This window comes from Cebus imitator, unplaced genomic scaffold (genome assembly GCF_001604975.1).
Source record: "Cebus imitator isolate Cc_AM_T3 unplaced genomic scaffold, Cebus_imitator-1.0 Scaffold254, whole genome shotgun sequence".
NCBI lineage: Eukaryota > Metazoa > Chordata > Mammalia > Primates > Cebidae > Cebus > Cebus imitator.
In genome coordinates, this window is record NW_016107569.1 from 1,451,937 (window position 1) to 1,471,503 (window position 19,567).

The window sequence follows — 19,567 nt, forward strand, 5'->3', positions numbered from 1 at the left end:
AGCCAGGCGTGGTGGTGCATGCCTGTGGTCCTGGCTACTCAGGAGGCTGAGGTGGGAGGATTGCTTGAGCCTGGGAGGCAGAGGTTGAGGGGAGCTCTGATCACGCCACTGCACTCTAGCCTGGGTGACAGAGGGAGATCCTGTTTCAAAATAACGATAATAATATCACATTGGGATTTGGCTAAGGGAGATTTTAGGAGTTCTTGCCACAAAAATAAGCATACATGAGATGATGGATTTTTTTTTTCAAGCTCACCCAAAATCCCAAATGGATATATTAATTGGTTTGACTATAGTAAATATTTCATTATGTATATCAAAGCATCATGTTGTACACCTTACATATGTACAATAAAACATTATTAAGAATGAATATAAAGGCCAGCTGTGGGTCAAGATGGCCGGAGGAGACCTACGTTAATTCTAGCTCAATAATGCTAAGCTTGCTTGGCTCAGGGGACACTGGAGTTTATACACCGAACTAAACTAAACTAAACTAGAAATCAGGCGGCAACAGGAGGCCTAAGGGAAAGACCATCTGAGATCACGGTGACACCGGGAGCACCTCGGGGTGGCTGCAGAGCGGGGAATACTGCTGTGGTCCCACGAACGCTTCTCAACATGGAGACTGCATGAGGGCCTCGAAAAAAGGGTTCATGCAAAGATCTCTAAGAGAGGCGACCTCTGATCACAAGATCTGGGAGGGTCTTTGCAGATGGGAGCTGGCACGGAGACAAGCCTCGCAGGGCAGAGCTCACGGAACGTCTCAGGCTCTGCCTAGCTTCTCAGTATGGAGTGATTTGAATTGCTCTAAGTGCCCAATGCTGGGGATATAAAAGCCCCTGATGCACTGGGTGTGGTCAGACCCGGCTCCTCATCTGCTATACCTCTGATGCAGCCGCAGCCTGATAACTATCGGTGATAAACTCGGAGCACTAGTTTGGCATGTCTTAGAGGGATCTCAAGTGCTCCCCGCCACTATCTCACCTACCCTTCACCCTCCGCTTCCATGCCCGTAAGATCAATGAGATTGTGCACATAATAAAAGGGTTTGGAGCCCAGAGCTCTGGGCCGCCGCGGTTCCCACGTTTGCCTTGGCCCCCTGGACTCATGCTGTAAATTCTACTCTTGTTTCTGACTTGATTTCCTTTTCTCAATCCCTCGTCACCGCCGGGATTATTTTTACAAAAAAAGTAAGAAGTCTTTTTTTGCCACTACGTATTGCTCTCTGTGTAACACTTTTACTCCTCATTTAGTTGCCCCCACAGCCCTATGTGGGAAGGGAGGGCCCTATTGCAGTATTTAATGGATGAGGAAACTGAGGCCAGGAGGTGGCTGAGGCAGCCCTACTGCTAAGGAGAGGAGGCTGGTGGACTCCAACTGCAGTGCTCCTGGATCAGAACAGAAGGCGTGGTCTCCTTCCCAGCCAAAACCCTTCCCTACAAAGCAAAATAATTAGACAAAGAAACCTAGTTGGTTAAAAAACAATCGTTTTTATATTGTAACAAGGTTCAGAATGACACCACCAGGTGTAGCCGGGCGACAGCTGCTGCCCCCAAAGCAGGGCTTGTCCCCTCTCCTGGGCGTCCAGGTGCCCTGTGTCCCTGTCCCGCTCCTATGGAGGGGCAGATGAGGGCCTGGAGGCTTCCCCGGGCCCTGTCTGCTGGCCTGGCCACCCAGGGGCCGCCCTGGACGCCTTCCTCTGCAAGCTCAGATCCTCCCTGCCAGGGATCAAGGCTGCATGCAGGGTCGTGTTGACCCAAGGTCTCACTGACGCACGGGGCAGGAGAGGATGACGCTACGCTTGCCACAGCAGGTGGCATGGACCAGGGCTCCTCCCCCACCCCGCCTCGGGGGTCACGACGGGGCGGCCGCCGATGCCCTCCCCCATTCAGTAGGGGTAGGGGGACACAGCGATGAGCAGGATGAAGACGCTTTGGTGGCGCGAGGCTGCGGCGCGCACGGTGAGCCGGTAGAGGCCGGCACGGGTGAGCGCGCGGCGGGTGTAGACGGCGCCGTGGCCGGCGTGCAGCGGGCGCAGCGCGAATGGGCTGCGCGGGTCGGGCTCCAGCACGCTGAGCTCGGTGCTGTTGGCGGGGACGCCGGCCTCGGAGAAGGCGGCCAGGCGGGCCACGTCGTGGTGGGCGCGCACGCCCAGGGGCAGCGGCAGCAGCCGGTACTGCAGCGTGGAGGGGCCGCCCGAGCTGCAGTCCCGCGAGCAGCGCCGGAAGCACGTCCTGCGGGCGGCACAGACACAGGCAGACCGCGGACCGGGGTTGCAGTCGGAGCAGCGGGCCGCGTAGACCCGACCTCCCGCCAGCGCTGCAGTTCCGCCCGCGCGCGCTGCCAGTGCTTCCCCTGCAGCGCCCCACACGCCTTCTCTGCGGGCACCCCCGCCGGCCCGTTTTAGACATCGACAAGCTGAGGCCGGAGAGGCCAGAGGCCTGCCCTTTCAGGGTCCCTCCGGGGGACTCTCCAGGGCCATGCCCCAGGGCACCCACAAGCACCGGGCAGCACGTGCACCCGCTTCCAACCCCAGCCTAGCTTTCTCCAGCTGTAAGGCCCAGAGCAGGTCGCCCACCAGGAGAGACCCTCCCTGGGCAGCAGCTGCTACCCCTAAGGTCCCCATGTCTCTGTGCGTGTTACTGAATGTCCGTGGCCGCCGTGACGTGAGTGGCGTGGAGCGGATGGTTTGGTGCTGGTGTGTCTGAGTCTTGTCCTGGGTTGTGTGTGTGCGCGCATGGTGTGCCTCTGTCTGGGGTTTGATGTGTGTGCTCCCGTGTCCCCGTTCTCCCCCACTCCGGCCTCTCCCTGCCCCCAGGGCCCCAGGCGCTCCTGCCTGCATCACTTGTGTGGGGAGTGACAGTGACGGGGCCAGCCTGCACCGAGTGACTGAAAAAATGTTCTTTTCCCCAGGGCACAAGGCCTTGCCAACTCAGCCCTTACCCGGGACTGGGGCCCTGCCGGTAGGTGGCAGGACAGGGCGTGTCCACACACTGGTAGCTGCCTCGGGTGTTGAAGCACATCTGGCCGGGTCCACACTCAATGCCCTCCTCCTCACACTCGTTGATGTCTGGATGGGGAGGGGTGAAGCGGGAGAGGGAGGTGAAAAGGAGGAGAAAGGACAAGTGGGGAGTACGTGGGGAGAAGGACCTTTGGGGGACCAGTGAGGTGAGCAGCCCTTTTCCTCCTGTCCCCAGCCAGTCTGACCCATGACTACCCAGCGTGGAGGTCCCCAGCACCTTCTCACCCCCCTGGGGGCCAGGGCTTTCCAGGGCATGTAGGTGGGCACCATGGGGAGCTCCTGAGCAAGTGCTGGGTAGGAGGGCCTGGGAGAGATGGGGCTTTTCCTGAGTGGCTGCTTTGCTTGAAGACCCAGAGTGCCCACTGCCCACGGGCAGAGCCCCTGACCCTGTCTCCCTCAGTGGACGCCCCACCCTTCTCAGAGGACGTTCGATGACCTCCATGGCAGCGTGAGGGATGGAGACAGGCTAGGCAGGTCCCTGTTCTTTAAGGTGGAGGAAGCAGCATGCCTGACCCCAGCCCGGGGTACACCAGGGAAACCGAGCCTGGCTTGGGAGTTAGAGCCCCTTACTATACCAGCAGCAGCAGCTGTGTGCCCTGTGCCCAACCACCACCATTCTCATCCCCGCTATTTGAGGGGGACTGTGCTAGCCCCATCTAATCAGGAGGCCGGAGGCTCAGAGAGGTGAAGTGAGTTTCCCAGGGACACACAGTAAAGCTGAGATTGGCTCTGCAGGGCTGCTTTCAGAGGCTGCCCGAGTAATCTCTCAGAGCTCCTGTTCGGAGCACGGGCCCTGCTGTGGCTGTGGGAGCCTGGGGTGTTCACGGAACCCCTCTGAGCCTGCCTCCCTGCCCCCACCTCACAGGATGGTTGTGAAGGAGCTGGAGCGAATGGAGTGGGTGAGAGGCCCACGTGACCCGTCCCATGCTGCCTTCCCTAACCCTGAGGGTGTCTGGGCGTTGGCCTGAGCCTGGCTTACCCTGGCAGTTCTTCCCGCTGGGGAGCAGGCGGTAGCCGGCGGGGCACATGCACTGGTAGCTGCCCTCGGTGTTGCGGCAGGCATGCTGGCACAGGTTCCTCACCCGGCACTCATCAAGGTCTGGCCCGGGCATGGAGGGTGGGGCAGGTGGGGGGTGGGGCAGAGAGACGAGCTGAGCCACAGACACCGAGGTGGCCACGCGCCTACCTGCCGGGCTCTGGAGCTGCCCTGCTCCTTCTCCCTGTCCTGCCCCTCCCAGCCCGGGTTAAGGGTCTGGGGGAGTCCCTGGGCTTGGTGAGAGCAGGGAGCCCCACTCTACCTACCCCATGCTTGCCAAGGAATAGAGGGAGAAGCCCCGGCGAGAATGCTGAGGCATCAGCTCTGGGGCAGGCCACCTCCTCTTTGCTCCTCTCTGCAGGGTCCAGGGGCTGTTCCCAACCCCCACCCCTCCACCCAGCAGTCCCTCATCACATTCTCATGTCTACCTGGAACATTCTTCTTCACTCCTGAGAATCTCCCTTTCTGACTGCTCAGAGGAGCGTTTCTCAAAGAGGGTTCTGGGTACCACCTGCCTCAGGTGCCCTCCCTCTGGGCAAAGCATCCTGAAGCCAAATGGTTTAAAAGATACCCCACCCCCCATCTTGGAAGCCCCCTGCCCAGTAGCACGGCCAAGGCTCTGAGCCCCCCTGCATGGGAGAAGCCCCCATCCACCACACCAGCCACCCTGCTTGCCTGGGAGGTCTGGGTTTCTGAGCTCGGTGGGTACCCTGTGCATAACCAGCCCAGGAGCCCAAGATGCCCTCACGGCTGTGTCCTGTGGATGGTCAGGGCCTGGCCTTACCTGTGCAGACTCCGTTCTGCCTGATGAAGCCAGGAGGGCACCAGGCCCGGCCCATGCTGCTCAGGGCCATGGGACCCGGCCGGAGAGAGAGCCAGGCATGATAGGAGCCACCGGGGACGGAGGCTCGGGGCCGCAGCCAGGGCGCTGGAGGGCCTCGGTGGCTGACGGTGGTGACGTTTTGTCCATTCCGTTCCGGTGAGGTACAGGCCTTGCCATCTCGGAGGAGGGTCTGGCCGGGGGGGCACAGGCAGCGGTAGCTGCCCTGGAGGTTGTGGCACTGGTAGGCGCAGGCCTTGGGCAGCTGCAGGCACTCATTGACATCTGCAGAGGGGCAGGGGCAGGTGTGTGCACAGGTGGCCCAGGGCTCCCTGCAGCTGGCAGCCATCGCCTGGCCCTGCCTTCTCTCTTGCTGGCGCTCCCTAGAATTGCGCCATCCCATGTTGCATGTGGGCCACCACATGCCCCTCTCCTGGGGCCAAGCCCAGCCTCCTCTCTGACCCCACCTACGGCTCTCAGCATCACCCCAGCCTCCAGCTCCCCCTCAGCCCCACAGCACCCCAGTTAGATCCGTGCCCTCTCCTAAGCCTCTCTGAGGTCCACCCACTTGCCTCCACCATCTTCCTCCTCCTGAGATTCCCTGGAAGATGACCCCACAGGGTTGGGCTGAGGTTTTGGTCACAGGCAGGCACCCAGTGAGCGCAGTATCAACTACTGTTTGGTTATTCTCGGAACTCACCAGCACGGGCGCCATAAACACCTACGGCCCCTGAGCTGGGGGTGCCAGCCAGAGGGTGGGTGTCCCCGTACCTAGGCAGGGCAGGCTGGGGCCCTGCATCCGGTAGCCCCTGGGGCAGCTGCAGCGGTGACCGCCTGGGGTGTTCTCGCAGAGCTGGTTGTAGTGACAGTCGTCCACCCCCTCCAGGCATTCGTCCACATCTGGAAGGCAGAGGCACAGTCAGGGGGTGAGGTCTAGCCCAGAGCCCTTCCCCGAAGGGACGGATCATCCCCCTCCATATCTGGGCTTCCTCCCTGTCCCCTCCTCCAGTTTCAGTGCCACCAGCCTGCATGGCAAACCTTGTGCCACCTCCCCAGTTATACCAGGTTGGAGGTCAAGAGGGTTCCTGTCCCAAAGAAAGGAAGGGGCTTAAAGGGTGGGCTTTGGGGGCAGAGTCCTGGGTTCTGCTGAGTTCTGCCATATTCTAGCCCTTGGGCAGGGAACGCTCCCTCTCTGAGCCTCAGTGTCCTCCCCCATAAAGAGGGTAAAGATGTGACCTCTTCCTGGGGTCGTGGTGAGGAAGGGAGCCTCCTATGTGGGAAGAGCTAAAAATGTGGTGAGAAGGGAGGACAGGTGTCAGGGTGAATCGCTGGGCACTCTGAGGGCCCTGGGACCACAAGGTGCGTTGGCTGATCCTCTGGGGTCAGGCTCCACCATGCTTCCCTCTCCACTGGACAGTCTCTCAGAGAAGCCAGTGGGTCCATGATCCTGCAGCCATAGACTGCTGGGACAGGAGGGACCACTGGGGTCACCCGTCCAGGGGTGGCACCTAGATTTCACCTCAAAGGCTGACTGCACCTGCTCCATGGTGGCTGGGGGCTGCTGGGACGAGAAGGATTCCGAGGTGGCCTCTAGCTGGGCCTTGATTCATGGGGGCAATAGAACGGACGGCAGCGTAGGGAGCACGTGTTCGCCATCCCTGACCTGGCTCCCTCTTTATCAAGCAGACAAGAAACTGAGGTCCAGAAAGGAAAACACCCCTGTCAAAGAAGGGGCAAGCTGCCAGGAGCCAGGGCAGGGCTGAGACCTCCAGAGCCCAGTGCAGGCTTCCTCACCAGCCTTGCTGCGCTCTTTCTGCCAAGAGTCCCGGTTTTCCCGGGAACCCAGAAGCCCGGTGACACACAGCCCCGATCCTCTGATCCCTGGCAACCTTTGCATTTCCAGGAGTAAGGACAGGCCGCACGCTGTGGCCCCATCACCTTCACAGCCGGCCCCATCAGCAGCCACCCGGAAGCCAGGCCCACAGTCAGGGAGGCAGCGGTAGGACCCCAGCAGGTTCACACAGCGCTGTCCCTCTCGGCAGAGGTGGGCATCCCATGCACACTCGTCCACATCTGGGGGCAGATCGGGGAAGACGGCTGTGTGAACGTCACCCTAGGCCTGCCTCACCACCTGGCCCTGGCCCAGTCTATCCACAGACGCTTCATCCCCAGGCCCAGAAGCCACAGGCAGGAAGGTCCCCACCCCTTCTGCTAGCTCTTTCCATTGTCCTTCTCCCACCGCAAAACACAGGGCCCACTCCAAGGGACCCGAGGGCCTAGGCCTGCAGCTTCCAATGCAAGGCTGCAGACTGCTCCCTTGGGCACCCGGCTTGGAGCCCAGTGGAGACTTAGCGGCACCAGGCCCTCCCGGTGGAGTACAGGGATGCAGATTGGGGGTCAGCATCAGGACCATCTCCCAAGGTCAAGTTTGTCATCCAGCACCATTGCCGAGGGGGACAACTCACTTGCCAGTCTCAGTCAGTTGGAAATGATGCTGAGTGTTGGGAAAGCTTCCGAGGCCTGTCCAGGTTCAGAATGCCGTGAGCATGTGATAACTGCCCATAGACCTCTGGGGCTCCCCATCACCCTCTGATACCTGGGCCTCGCTCATCTGCAGCTCCCTCAGCAGGAAGGAGCCTGGTGGGGATATGGCATTGGGACTCCTAGGCTGACATTGAATGCCCTCAGGATGGGTCACCCTGCAGGTCTGTGTCTCCAGCCAGGGTCCTGGCCCTGGGAACCCTTCTGCACACCCGGGCCAGGTCCGAGGAGCACCTCTCCTCCCAGGGGCCCCTCACCTCTGCAGTTCCTGTCATCCCAGGCCAAGGCAAAGCCAGCAGGGCAGGCGCAGGAGAAGCGGCCGGGTGCGTTAAGGCAGGAGTGGGAGCAGGGGCTGGGGCCTCCCGAGCACTCGTCCCTATCTGGGGCAGGAAGGGGTCTGGTGGTCTCTGCTCCCAGGCCCTCCTGCCAGCTGGCTGGGAGAGCCCATCTATCCCGGTATCCCGAGCTGAGAGACCTCCGACATCCATGCCGGGGGGTTGGGGGGGCGCTCACCCACACAAAAAGCTCCCTGGGAGTCCAGCTCAAAGCCCTCGGGGCAGCCGACCTCGTTCTCCTCTGCAAGGCAAAGAGGACAGACCCTAAGGACATGAGGGTGTCCTCTCCCATGGCTGTGCTGGCTGTAGCCCAGGCTCGCAGCCTCTCCTCCCTGCCCTCCCCACTGCCAGCTTGGCCAGGCAGAGCCAAGATGGTGCCAGAGAGTCAGCGAGCCCATTTCCTGCCCAGGCCTGTTGGAGGCGATGACTGAAGGGCATCCAGTCAAGGAAATGTGACCTGAAGGGCTCCCAGTGGGGCTGGGCAGTGAGTCAGGCAGCCCCAGGAAACCATTAAAATCAAATGCAGGAAGTGAACACGTGCAGAACGGCACTCCTGAGACCCCAGCGGCAATGCACGGAGAGCGCCAGGAGGGGCAGAGGACAGCGTCAGACGGGCAGCAAGAACAAAGGCAGGGGAGGGGGGAGCTGGGGTCTGGAGGCAGGAAGGATACAAAGCTGTCTAAATCAGGGGTGTCCTGTCTTTTGGCTCCCCTGGGCCACACTGGAAGAAGAATTGTCTTGGGCCACACGTAAAATACACTAACGCTAAGGATAGCTGATGAGCTAAAAAGTAATCGCAAAAAGAATCTCATAACGTTTTAAGAAAGTTTACGAATTTGTGCTGCGCTCACTCAAAGCTGTCCTGGGTAGCATGCAGCCCGTGGGCCGTGGGTGGGACAGCCACCCTTAATGAAGCAGCCACTAGGGGCCAGGCTAGGGTTTTAGAGACAACCTCTATACGGCAACCCACTGCAAGGAAGCCCATGTCATGCCCACTGTGCAGATGGGAACTCTGAGGCTCAGGGAGGAACAGGACGTTGCCCCCAAGATGCCACAGCCAGAAAGTGGTGCACTTGGATTAGAACCAGGGTCTGCCTGACCTTAAAGCTGTGCTCTTATCACTATTACTTTTTCAATGTTCAAAACCTGTTGGGACCTCAAATAATGTGAACACATGTATCTCTGGGGTTCACTGGGTAAGAATGGAAAGCGTGTTCCTCTGGTTCTCCAGGGGTTCCAACAGTGGTCCCTGGTCCCCGGGGTGGGGCCTCCATACAAGTGCCCTTGGGAGAAGAGGGTGGGGTCACTCAATCCTTGAACATCAGCCTGGGGTGGCTGGACCTTCTCCTTGGTGCCTGGGGAAAGGATCCAGAGGTTGGGACGGGGGTGGCTGAGAGAGCTGTGTCCCTGTGAGGAGGGACGGGAGTGGGGACAGGCCAGGTGGGCCGTCTCAGTCCCCAGTCACTGGCCCATGGTCACTGGATATTGGGGGCAGGAGTGGCTTCCAGCCATGTGCATTTGGGCCCCTGGCAGGTTTTAGCTGGGGCGGTGGGGGTGTGACAAAGCAGCAGACCCTCACCCGCTTGCAGGGCTGTCGTGAGTCGGAAGCGCAGGGCCTCGGCCTCTGGGTCGAAGGCCGAGCTGACAGCCGAGGCCCGAAGGTGCTGTACCAGCTGGGGCTGGGGGCCCCGGGCCGAGTCGTACTGGATGCTGTGGTTGCAGCGCAGGAACGAGGGGAGGCTGCCCTGGAGGAAGCGCTGTGTGGAGCCCACAAACAGCCGGCCAGGCCCTGTCTGCACATAGCGCTCCTCAAAGTCCTGCAGGAGGAACAGGAGGGTGGAGGAGGAGGAGAGGGGGAGAGGGAAACAGAGGTCAGGGACGGAAGGGGAGGAGGAAATTTCAGCTCCCAAGCAGCCTGAGACCCTTACCCCAAGTCAGGGGCTGGGGAGACTTGGGAGGAGATGGGGTGAGGCTCCCAGAGCCTCTTCTAACCAGCTGGGCTGCGCTGGGCAGCTCACCTCTCTTCAGGACTTCTGCTTTGGAACCAGAACACTCTGATCTGGGGTCGCAGGGCTCAGAGCATTCCCTCATGGGCTCGCACTTGAGCCCGTTACAACTGCTCGCCCTACCCTAAGTTCAGGGCCGGACTGTGACCCAGCCCTGTGGTTGCCGGCCTGGGAGGAGGGAGAGTAGGCCTGGCTGCTCACGGGTGGTTGAGAGCCGGGCGCCTCCATCTCTCTTACCCACCCCGTCTGCACACCCCAGGCGTGACCCCCACCTGCACGTGCAGATCTGCGTCAGCCAGGCTCTCAGGGACACCACCATCGACCACCACATCGAGGAGCAGGAGGCCATTGGGATCCAGGCCCCGGGCCACCTGGGTCATCGTGAGCAGCTCCCCTGCAATCCATCCCCGCCCAGCACAGTCACCAGGGAGCTCCTGGGCTCCTGCTTCAGCCCTACCTGGCCCACCTGGGGGAGGCCCTGCTTACCTGTAGCAAACTCCACGTGTGACTCCTGCCGGAACTTGCCCCCCGTCAGGGAGTGGCCGTTCAGGGCCTCCCCACTCTCTCCGGCCAGGGCCCAGTAGATGGGGGCGATGGTGACCACGAGCACCCGCATTAGAGGCCCTGGGTGGGGCAGGGCGTGGACGCTGAGTTAGGGCTGATCTTCAGGGCGGCCACTCTCCTGCTCAAGGGCCCTTCATGGATTCCCACTGCCCCCAGGAGAGCTTGGCCCCTTCCCTCGCTGCCTACACTCAGCCTTGTGACTGCCATGTCAATTATTTAACCAGAATCCAGGAAATGGTGGAGGCAAACAATCTACTTCCTGGAGTAGCTGTGCAGTTAATAAATTTATACAAGGAAATGTTGGGTAACATGGCGAGACTCTGTCTCTACAAAAAATAAAAATATTTACACAATTAGCCAGGTGTGGTGGCATACGCCTATAGTCCCGGCTACCAGGGAGGCTGAGGTAGGAGGATCCCTTGAGCTTGGCAGGTTGAGGCCGCAGTGAGCTGTGACCCACTGCACCGCTGCATTCCAGTCTGGGCAACAAAGCCAGAGGCAATCACAAAAAGAGAAAAAGAAGAAAGAAATGTGTGTACTTTGCTGATATTCAACTCAACAAACGCTGAATGATGGCCTGGGTCACCACGGAGCCAGGGACTCCACTGACTGTCGGTACAAATTTGCTCAGTGGAAATCAACCAACTTTTCTAACTTGCAGATCCCTTCTGGACGAGCCCAGGAGGAGGAGGATTGTTCCAAATCATTGGAAAAAAGAGCCAAAAAATTGCCCTAGATGATCGGGCGCGGTGGCTCACGTCTGTAATCCCAGCACTTTGGGAGGCCGAGGCAGGTGGATCACAAGGTCAAGAGGTACAGACCAGCCTGGCCAACATAGTGAAACCCTGTCTCTACTAAAAAAATACAAAAATTAGCTGGGCATGGTGGCACCCACCTGTAATCCCAGCTATTCAGGAGGCTGAGGGAGGAGAATCGCTTGAACCTGGGAGGTGGAGGTCGTGATAAGCTGAGATCACACCATTGCACTCCAGCCTGGGCAACAAAAGCGAAACTCCATCTCAAAAAAAAAAAAAAAATTGCCCTGGATGTGAATTCTCAGGCCTTCTGTGATGGCCCACCCTCCACGTAGGGCCAGGCGGGACCACGGACTGGGCAAGGGGACGCTTGCCCAGAGTGCCCTGCTCCCCCCTTGCTCAGAATCAGGGACGGTGCCAGCTTTGCAAGGTTCACGGGAGCCGGCCAGGCCCCTGCATGAGCACCACCTTCTCAGCCTCTCTGCGCATCTGTTTCCATGGAGCAGGGCCTGGCCCTCAGGCCTGGAGTCGCATGTTTTTCCAGGGCTCATGCTCCCGCAGCTGGAATAAGCAGCCAAGTCTAGGCAGCGTCTTGCTTCATTTGCTGTCTGCCCACAGTCAACTCAGAGTGACCCCCTACCCCAGCACAATCCCCTGGCCTACACTGTTCCTGCAGGACTATGATCAAGGGCAGCTTCAAAGGAGCTGCTTTTAGTGAAGATCCCATGAGCACCACCCCGTCTGGACCCCATGAGGGGCCGTGGAGTCCTTGGGAAGGGAGAGACAGTGAGGTCCGCTGTCACAAGCTCTGCAAGTCTCTCTGATCATTCATCGCTCAGACTCCGGACATAGCTCTGTGCTCAGGCGACTATTCTTGGTCCTTAAGGTTTTCTAGAGAATTCCATTCTCCATGTTTCCCACTTCCTGTCACCTCCAGCCTACACCCGTCACTCATGACTGGAGATCCCTCCACTTCCATCAGCCTGTGCCTTAATAATGGGGAGAAGCCTCAGGGAGTCATCACTGGCTTCAGAAACCACAATCTGAGCGCCTGCAACCCCAGAACACACAATCTGAGCACCTGCACCCCCAGAACACACAATCTGAGCGCCTGCACCCCCAGAACAATCTGAGCGCCTGCACCCCCAGAACACACAATCTGAGCGCCTGCACCCCCAGAACACAATCTGAGCGCCTGCACCCCCAGAACACACACACTGAGCATCTGCACCCCCAGAACACTGACCATTTCACACACTCTTGGTCTGACTATAAATGTTGCTTTTTTTTTTTTTTTTTTGAGACAGAGCCTTGCTCTGTTACCAGGCTGGAGTGCAGTGGTGCAATCTGAGCTCACTGCAACCTTCACCTTCTGGTTCAAGTGATTCTCCTGCCTCAGCCTCCCGAGTAGCTGGGATCACAGGTGCCCACCACCATACCTGGCTAATTTTTGTATTTTTAGTAGAAACAGGGTTTCACTATGTTGGCCAGGCTGGTCTCGAACTCCCAACCTTGTGATCTGCCTTGGCCTCCCAAAGTGCTGGGATTACAGACCTGAGCCATCGAGTCCAGCCAAATGCAGTTACTTTGTTTTGGGGAGGTTGCGACGGGGAGGAAGTTGCCTGCACCTCAGTCCATTTGGCTTGCACTCAGCTTTGAGAAATATTCAGATGTGCTCTGGGCATCTGGCCCTGAGCAAGTCTCGGAACACAGGCTCTGCCCCTCCTAGGTCCAGCATGCTTCAGAGGATCCTTGCTGGGCCAAGAAGTGGCCCAGATGCAGGTGATGCTCTGCCTCCCACTCACCCACGTTTGCTGGGACATGATGGATGCTGCTGTGGATGCTGGCGACCCCGGAGCGCGCCTCCTGCATCACGCTGGTGTTGAGCATGGCCACGCCAAGTTTCTGGCCATTGATCACCCCCATCATGCTTCCCCGGCTCCCCTGGGGCTCCCCTATAAGGAGGAAAAGAATGACAGTGCCACTGGCTATCCACCCCTGGGACCCAGAGCACAAGCAGGTTCTGTTGTCATTCCCATTTCATGGAGGAGTAAATGCGGGCTGGGAGAGTTCACGTCCACTTGTCCAAGGACATCCAGCTAAGGGGTGATGGACTCAAAGCCTGGGGGATCTTGGCTCTAAAAGAGAAGGGAGGCTGCCAGGAGGAACCCTAGGCTGGGGGGCAGGGCTGGCTTTTAATTCTGGCTCTGCCAATGCCTTCCTTGAAACCTGGCCACATCAGGCCCCCAAGCCACACCTGAGTTGGCTCACCTGTAAAATAAGGAGGTGGGACCACAAACCCACAGAAGACCTGTGGGTATCTGGAATGCCAGGGTCCCACGATGGCACGGCTGGCATACTGCAGGAGCCAGGGCACTGAGCCAGAGCCGGGTGCTGTCACCTGAGCAGCCCCATTCCATCAGTGCTGCTGGCTCCCGCTGCCCTGCAGCTGGCCTCGCTTGGTGGGCTGGTGTCCTAGCAGCTGCCCGCCAGGCCATCTGTGAGCAGATGCTCTTTAGTGCTAATCAAACGGATGGTGCAGGCACGGGGGGTGCTTCCTCTGACTAATGGGCCAGCTGTCTTGTTGAGGCAGATGGCATTCCAGGGGACGAGAGACAGAAGTTAGCCTGCCTCTCCACTTACCAGCTCTCAGGGGAAATTAACTACCAATTGCCCATGATCTGTCAAAAAATAACATAAAACACTCAACTGCTAGGATCCTAAATGGATGAATCAAGGGGCTGGCTAATTTTGGGTTCTAGGAAGCAGGGCCATTTCCTGCAGCCCGTAGTTGGGGTTTGATGAGATTTGAAACTCATCTGGGATGTTTTCCATCGGTACCCGATGCTCTGGGGCCTCTGGCGGGGACAGGAGAAGGGCCATGAACCTAACCCTGGCCTTTTAATAGCAGGGTGAGGAAGGAATCGGGAGCTGCAGGCGAGAAGGCTGCAGCGTGACCCGGGCAGCTTTGGCAGAGGACAGGAAAGGAACCCAGGCACGGCAAGCCACCGCCACGTCTCTCAGACATAGAGCAACGTAGCCGCCTCTTATCCCCCACAAGGCCAGGACTGGGACCTGCCAGGCTGATGGGAAGAAAGAATGAGGCAGTCAGAAGGGAAAATAGGTTTACGGTGAGAGGCTCCCAAACCCAGAACTCCCCTTACCCACAAGCCCCCCTTCAGGAAATCGTCCCACGGATATATTCAGGCCACACACAAAGACGCACACTACCACGGTGCGGTTTTGGGGAATGGAAACTAGAAAAGCAAACCACACGGCTTGTTTGACAGAGCCGAGAGAAATGAAGATGAAAAACGTTCCCATGGAATGATACGAAGACAATAAGAAAGTCGTGGGCTGTTGTTAATCACAATGGGATGTCTTCCAAGACAGAGGAAGGAAAAGTGGCAGGTTACAGAGGTTGTAAATGTGACATTTATAAAAAGAAAAGTATACCTCTTCTATCCAGGGAAAGGACTGCGGAAGAATATAGCTCCCCAAATAATTGCCTAAGTTACTGCGGGTCACTGAATTATGGGAGAGAATCAGCCTTTTCTTCATAGGTCTCCATAGTATCTGGCCTTTCTACAACTGACATATATAAAGGAAGAATACTTGTTATTAAAAAAAAAAATGGAGGCTGGGTTATGGATGGAATTGTACCACCGCAGCCCAAATTCATACTTCAGTTGAAGTCCTAGCCCCCAGGACCTCGGAATGTGACCTTATTTGAAGACAGGGTCTTTATAGAGGAAGCCAGTTAGAATGAGGTCATTAGGGTGGGCCTAATCCAAAGCGACTAGTGTCCTTATAAACAGGGAAGCTTAGACGCACTGGGAGACCGCCACGGGAAGATGAAGGTGGAGGTGGGGGTGACGTTTTGACAAGCCACAGAATGCCGAGGACCACTGCAAGATTCTGGGGGAGAGACCAGGACCAGATCCTCCCACCGTCCTCAGAAGGAAGCGGGGCTGCTGGCAGTGCAATCCTGGATTTCAGCCTCCAGAGCTGTGGGGCTGTCAGTGCCAAACGTTTAAGCCTCCGCTTGTGGTGTTTTTTACCAGCAGCCCTAGAGAACGAATACGGAGGCCACGTGCACAGCTCTGTGGTTTGGACTGGGGCTTGCCAACAGGAGAGGGTAAGAAGTGGGACCATGGCCTGAAACAGAGTAGGGTCTGCTTAGACCTGAGGCTCTCTCCGAGGCCACATCTTCAGCTGGGGGTCAGAGAACTGAACTTTCAGAGCTGTGTAGGTTGGTGCTCTGCACAGCCTACGAGAGAGAATGAGAGCAGGAGCAGGGACCAGAAAGGGTTCCACATTTGGTTGGCAGTGGGTTTCATGTGGATTTCCAGGGGGCCAAGTGTTAAGTCCCAATTCCAAATAGCTGAGAGGTGCTGCCTGGGAGGGCTCATTGGAGAAAGATTCTGCCAATGTATGCGGCGATAGATTAGTGATGTCTGCCAGGGACAGAGAGCGAGACACATAGCCACGCAAAGGGAGTGTTCCCTCCAGAGGCACAGGCCACAGAAATAATATCTTATGACTTGCCTTTATGCAGGGCTGAATTTGTTTACTGTGGTTTCTCAGGATAGACCTTTTCTTAATTTTAAAGTTTGGTCTGACTCAAGGGAGAAGGGAGGTGACTGAGGAATCCGAGATGGCAGGGGTCTGTTCCACCAGGAAGCCATCTCTTTTCCCACCACCTGCCATGGCCACGAAATGCGTGAACCTGGGACACACGCTGATGCACAGATTTTTCGCAGCAGCCCCCGAGGGCACCGGGGATGCCCTTGTCTTCCTCCGCCTGCTTCCTGGGGCTGTGCAGTGTCCAGACAGAGGACATGCATTTGTGCCAGTTAAGCAGGAACAGCCAGTGTTCCCTGGCCAAGATGAGCAGCAAACACTTAGCACCTCCAAGACTCTAAATGGGTAGGGGTTCCTTCTGGGCTTGTGATGAAGCAAAGGGAAGAGGTGGGGAGCTGGGGGCCAGGTCCCCCATAAGCACCACACAATTCCCATCAGCAGGAGATCCTCCCTCTGTCCACAAAGGTCCAGACAGGGATGCCCCATACCTCTCACGACCAGGAAGGCCCGGGCTGTGGCAGAGCCCAGGAGGTTGTGAGCGATGCAGTCGTAGGCACCTGCATCCCCAGCCTCCACGCTCTCCAGCCACAGGCTCCCATCAGGCAGGGTCTGGAGCCGCCGACTGGCCTGCAAGGGGCGACCTGCCCACAGCCACTCGATGGTGGGCACGGGCTCTCCAGTGGCCTGGCACCGCAGGGCCACATCATCCCCGGATCTCACTGTCATGTCCTGGGGCTCCACCTGGAACACTGGAGCACCTGTGGGAGGCCCGGGTGGCTTTTAGAAAGATTTAATTATTTTTGCATATTCAAACAGAATATGTTCATTTAGACACACTGGGAAATCCAGAGAGGCAGAAAGGAGAAAGTAAGAACTACACAGGATCCTTCCACCCAGTCACCGTTCCTGAATAGCTCCCTCTAGATACTGTTTCTTCATGAAAATATCATATGGCCATATCTGCTTTTATTTTGTTTTATTTTATTTTTTGAGATTGAGTCTCGCTCGGTCACCCAGGCTGGAGTGCAATGGCACCATCTTGGCTCACTGCAACCTCCACCTCCCGAGTTCAAGTGATTCTCCTGCCTCAGCCTCCTGAGTCACTGGGATTATAGGCATGTGCCACCCCACCCAGCTAATTTTTGTATTTTTGGTAGAGATGGGGTTTTGCCATATTGACCATGCTGGTCTCGTACTCCCAACCTCAGGTGATCTGCCCACCTTGGCCTCCCAAAGTGCTGGGATTACAGTCGTCAGCCACCACATCCAGCCCTGGCTCTCTTTTATAAGAATACTTGTAGATAGGTGTGATGGCTCATGCCTATAATCCCAGCACTTTGGGAGGCCGAGGTGGGTGAATTGCTTGAACCTAGAACTTTGAGAAGAGCCTGGCCAACATGGTGAAACCCCATTTCTACTAAAAAAAATACAAACATTAGTCAGGTGTGCTGGTGTGTGCCTTTAATCCCAGCTACTTGAGAGGCTGACCCAGGAGAATTGCTTAAACCCCGGAGGCAGAGGTTACAGTGAGCCAAGATTGCGCCACTGCACTCCAGCCTGGGTGAGAGCGAGATTCCATCTCAAAAAAAAACCAAACCAAGAAACATAAAAACCCAAAAAATAAAAAAAAACAAACAAAAAACAAAAAACAGAACACTTGTGATAGCATGTAAGCCCACCGAGATAATCTGCTCACTTTAAGATCCTTAACTTAACGACATTTGCAAAGATTCCTCTTCCAAGTAAGGAAACATTGACAGGCCCTAGGGACTGGGACCTGGACATGCCTTTGGGAGCTGTGCATCAGATCCCACCACAGCCAGTGTGTCCTAAAGTAGAACACATGTGTACCACGTGACCTAGCACTTCAGCTCCTGGACAAATACCCCAACACAAGTGTGCGTGCCTGTTTACCAATGGACGTGTATAAGAAGGTCGCAGCAGTGCTGTTCTTAATTGCCCATAACTGGAAACTAACGTACAGTGGAATACATGAATAAACTGTGGTACATCCATGTATCGAAAAACATACAGCAGTCAGAACCAATAAACAAATCTGGATGAATGCCATAAGTAATCAATTTTGTGCAAAAGAAGTCCATGCAAGGGCACGTGTGGGGTGATTCCATTTAAATGAAGGCCAAGGCCAGGCGCAGTGGCTCACGCCTGTAAGCACAACACTTTGGGAGGCTGAGGCGGGTGGATCACCTTAGGAGTTCAAGGCCAGCCAGGCCAACATGATGAAACCCTGTCTCTAAAAATATAAAAATTAGACGGGTGTGGTGGTGGGTGCCTGTAATCCCAGGTACTTGAGAGGCTGAGGCAGGAGAATTGCTTGAATCCAGGAGGTGGAGGTTGCAGTGATCCAAGATTGCGCCACTGTACTCTAGCCTGGGAGACAGAGTGAGACTCCATCTCAAAAATAAAAATATAAGGCCGGGCGTAATGGCTCATGCCTGTAATCCAAGCACTTTGGAGGCCAAGGTGGGCAGATCACCTGAGGTCAAGAGTTCAAGACCAGCCTGACCAACATGGTGAAACCCCGTCTTTAAAAAAATAAATAAATGAAAATAATAAATAAATAAAGATCAGTCAGAACAAGCAAGAATCAGTTGTCAGCTGTGGCTGAGGGATGAGGTCAGCAAACAAGCATAAAACTGGACACACTTGCCTGAAATAACTATTTCAGGGCTCTCAAAATCAACCAAAGGTGTACAACAAATTGAGAAGCATTTACATTTTGTAAATGACTCTTTTTAATTTTTTGGGACAGGAGCTCACTCTGTTGCCCAGGCTGGAATGTGACCTCAGTTCACTGCAGCCTTGACCTCCTGGCTTACCTCCTCCTCCCACCTCAGCCTCCTGAGTAGCTAGGACTACAGGTGCGCACCGCCATGCCCGGCTAATTTATTTATTTTGTGTAGACATGGGGTTTCACTATGTTGCCCAGATTGGTCTCAAACTCCTGGACTCAATCAATCCTTCTACCTAGGCCTCACAAAGTGTTGAAATTATAGCTGTGAGCCACTGTGCCAGGTCTTGAGAAGCATTTATCCATAAAAAGCCTCTATGGCTGGGTGCAGTGGCTCACGCCTGTAATCCCAGCACTTTGAGAGGCCGAGGTGGGCAGATGGCCTAAGGTCAGAAGTTTGAGACCAGCCTGGCCAACATGGTGAAACCTTGTCTCAACAAAAAATACAAAAATTAGCTGGATGTAATCCCATCTAGTTGGGGGACTGAGGCAGGAGAATCTCTTGAACCTGGGAGGTAGAGGTTTCAGTGAGCCAAGACTGCATGCACTCTAGCCTGGGTGACAGAGACTCCATCTCCAAAAAGAAAGAAAAGAAAAGAAAAAAGAAAAGAAAAAAAGCCTCTAGAACTTTGAATAAAAACTGGGGAAGCCGTTGGCCCTCCTGCCTAGAGCTGTGCCATCCCAGCACTACCGTGGCAGTTGCAGTGGTTTTATTAAGGACAGCTGTGGAAACCAGTAGCTTTTGCCACCCCCAGGGGCTGCCTTGATGTGCGGTAGAAGATGAAGCCTGCCCTGAGAAACGTCATCAGGAAAAGGAGCGAAACTGGGAGGAACCAAAAGAGAAGTGTCCGCTCTGCTGGCCTGTGGCATGGTCCTGGGCGAGGAGAGCAGGGGCCCAGCCAGCAATTTAACAAGGTGAACCTGCAAATGGAGGAGCCAGGGACAGGCTGGATCGGCTCCCCACAACCCCCGGCCAATGTGGGAAATATGCGTCTGCGCAGGGGAGACCTGCGGGGGACAAAGGACAGCAAACTGAGGCTGACTTGAAAACCGCCTGAACTTCAGATGACTCCACAGCCACGCTTTGCTGAGATTTTTTTTTTTTTTTTTCACTTGTTTCAAGCATGTTACAATTGCTCACAGAAGCAG

At 56.4% G+C, this 19,567-nt stretch overlaps 1 protein-coding gene across 1 annotated transcript in view; it reads right to left on the reverse strand.

Moving 5' to 3' along the window:
• Window positions 1–1,477: 1,477 nt before the first annotated feature.
• The window catches only part of HMCN2 (hemicentin 2), a 164,954-nt gene continuing 146,864 nt past the window's right edge, over window positions 1,478–19,567 (reverse strand). The window contains exons 85-97 of the mRNA XM_037728076.1: window positions 16,155–16,424; window positions 12,888–13,037; window positions 10,250–10,387; window positions 10,036–10,157; window positions 9,337–9,574; window positions 7,936–7,998; window positions 7,680–7,802; window positions 6,820–6,954; window positions 5,653–5,781; window positions 4,846–5,166; window positions 4,005–4,124; window positions 2,947–3,073; window positions 1,478–2,237 (exon numbers count right to left, since the gene is read on the reverse strand). Coding sequence (XP_037584004.1) covers window positions 1,892–2,237; window positions 2,947–3,073; window positions 4,005–4,124; window positions 4,846–5,166; window positions 5,653–5,781; window positions 6,820–6,954; window positions 7,680–7,802; window positions 7,936–7,998; window positions 9,337–9,574; window positions 10,036–10,157; window positions 10,250–10,387; window positions 12,888–13,037; window positions 16,155–16,424 — 2,282 coding nt within the window. The 3' untranslated portion in view covers window positions 1,478–1,891. The remainder of the gene's footprint in view (window positions 2,238–2,946; window positions 3,074–4,004; window positions 4,125–4,845; window positions 5,167–5,652; window positions 5,782–6,819; window positions 6,955–7,679; window positions 7,803–7,935; window positions 7,999–9,336; window positions 9,575–10,035; window positions 10,158–10,249; window positions 10,388–12,887; window positions 13,038–16,154; window positions 16,425–19,567) is intronic.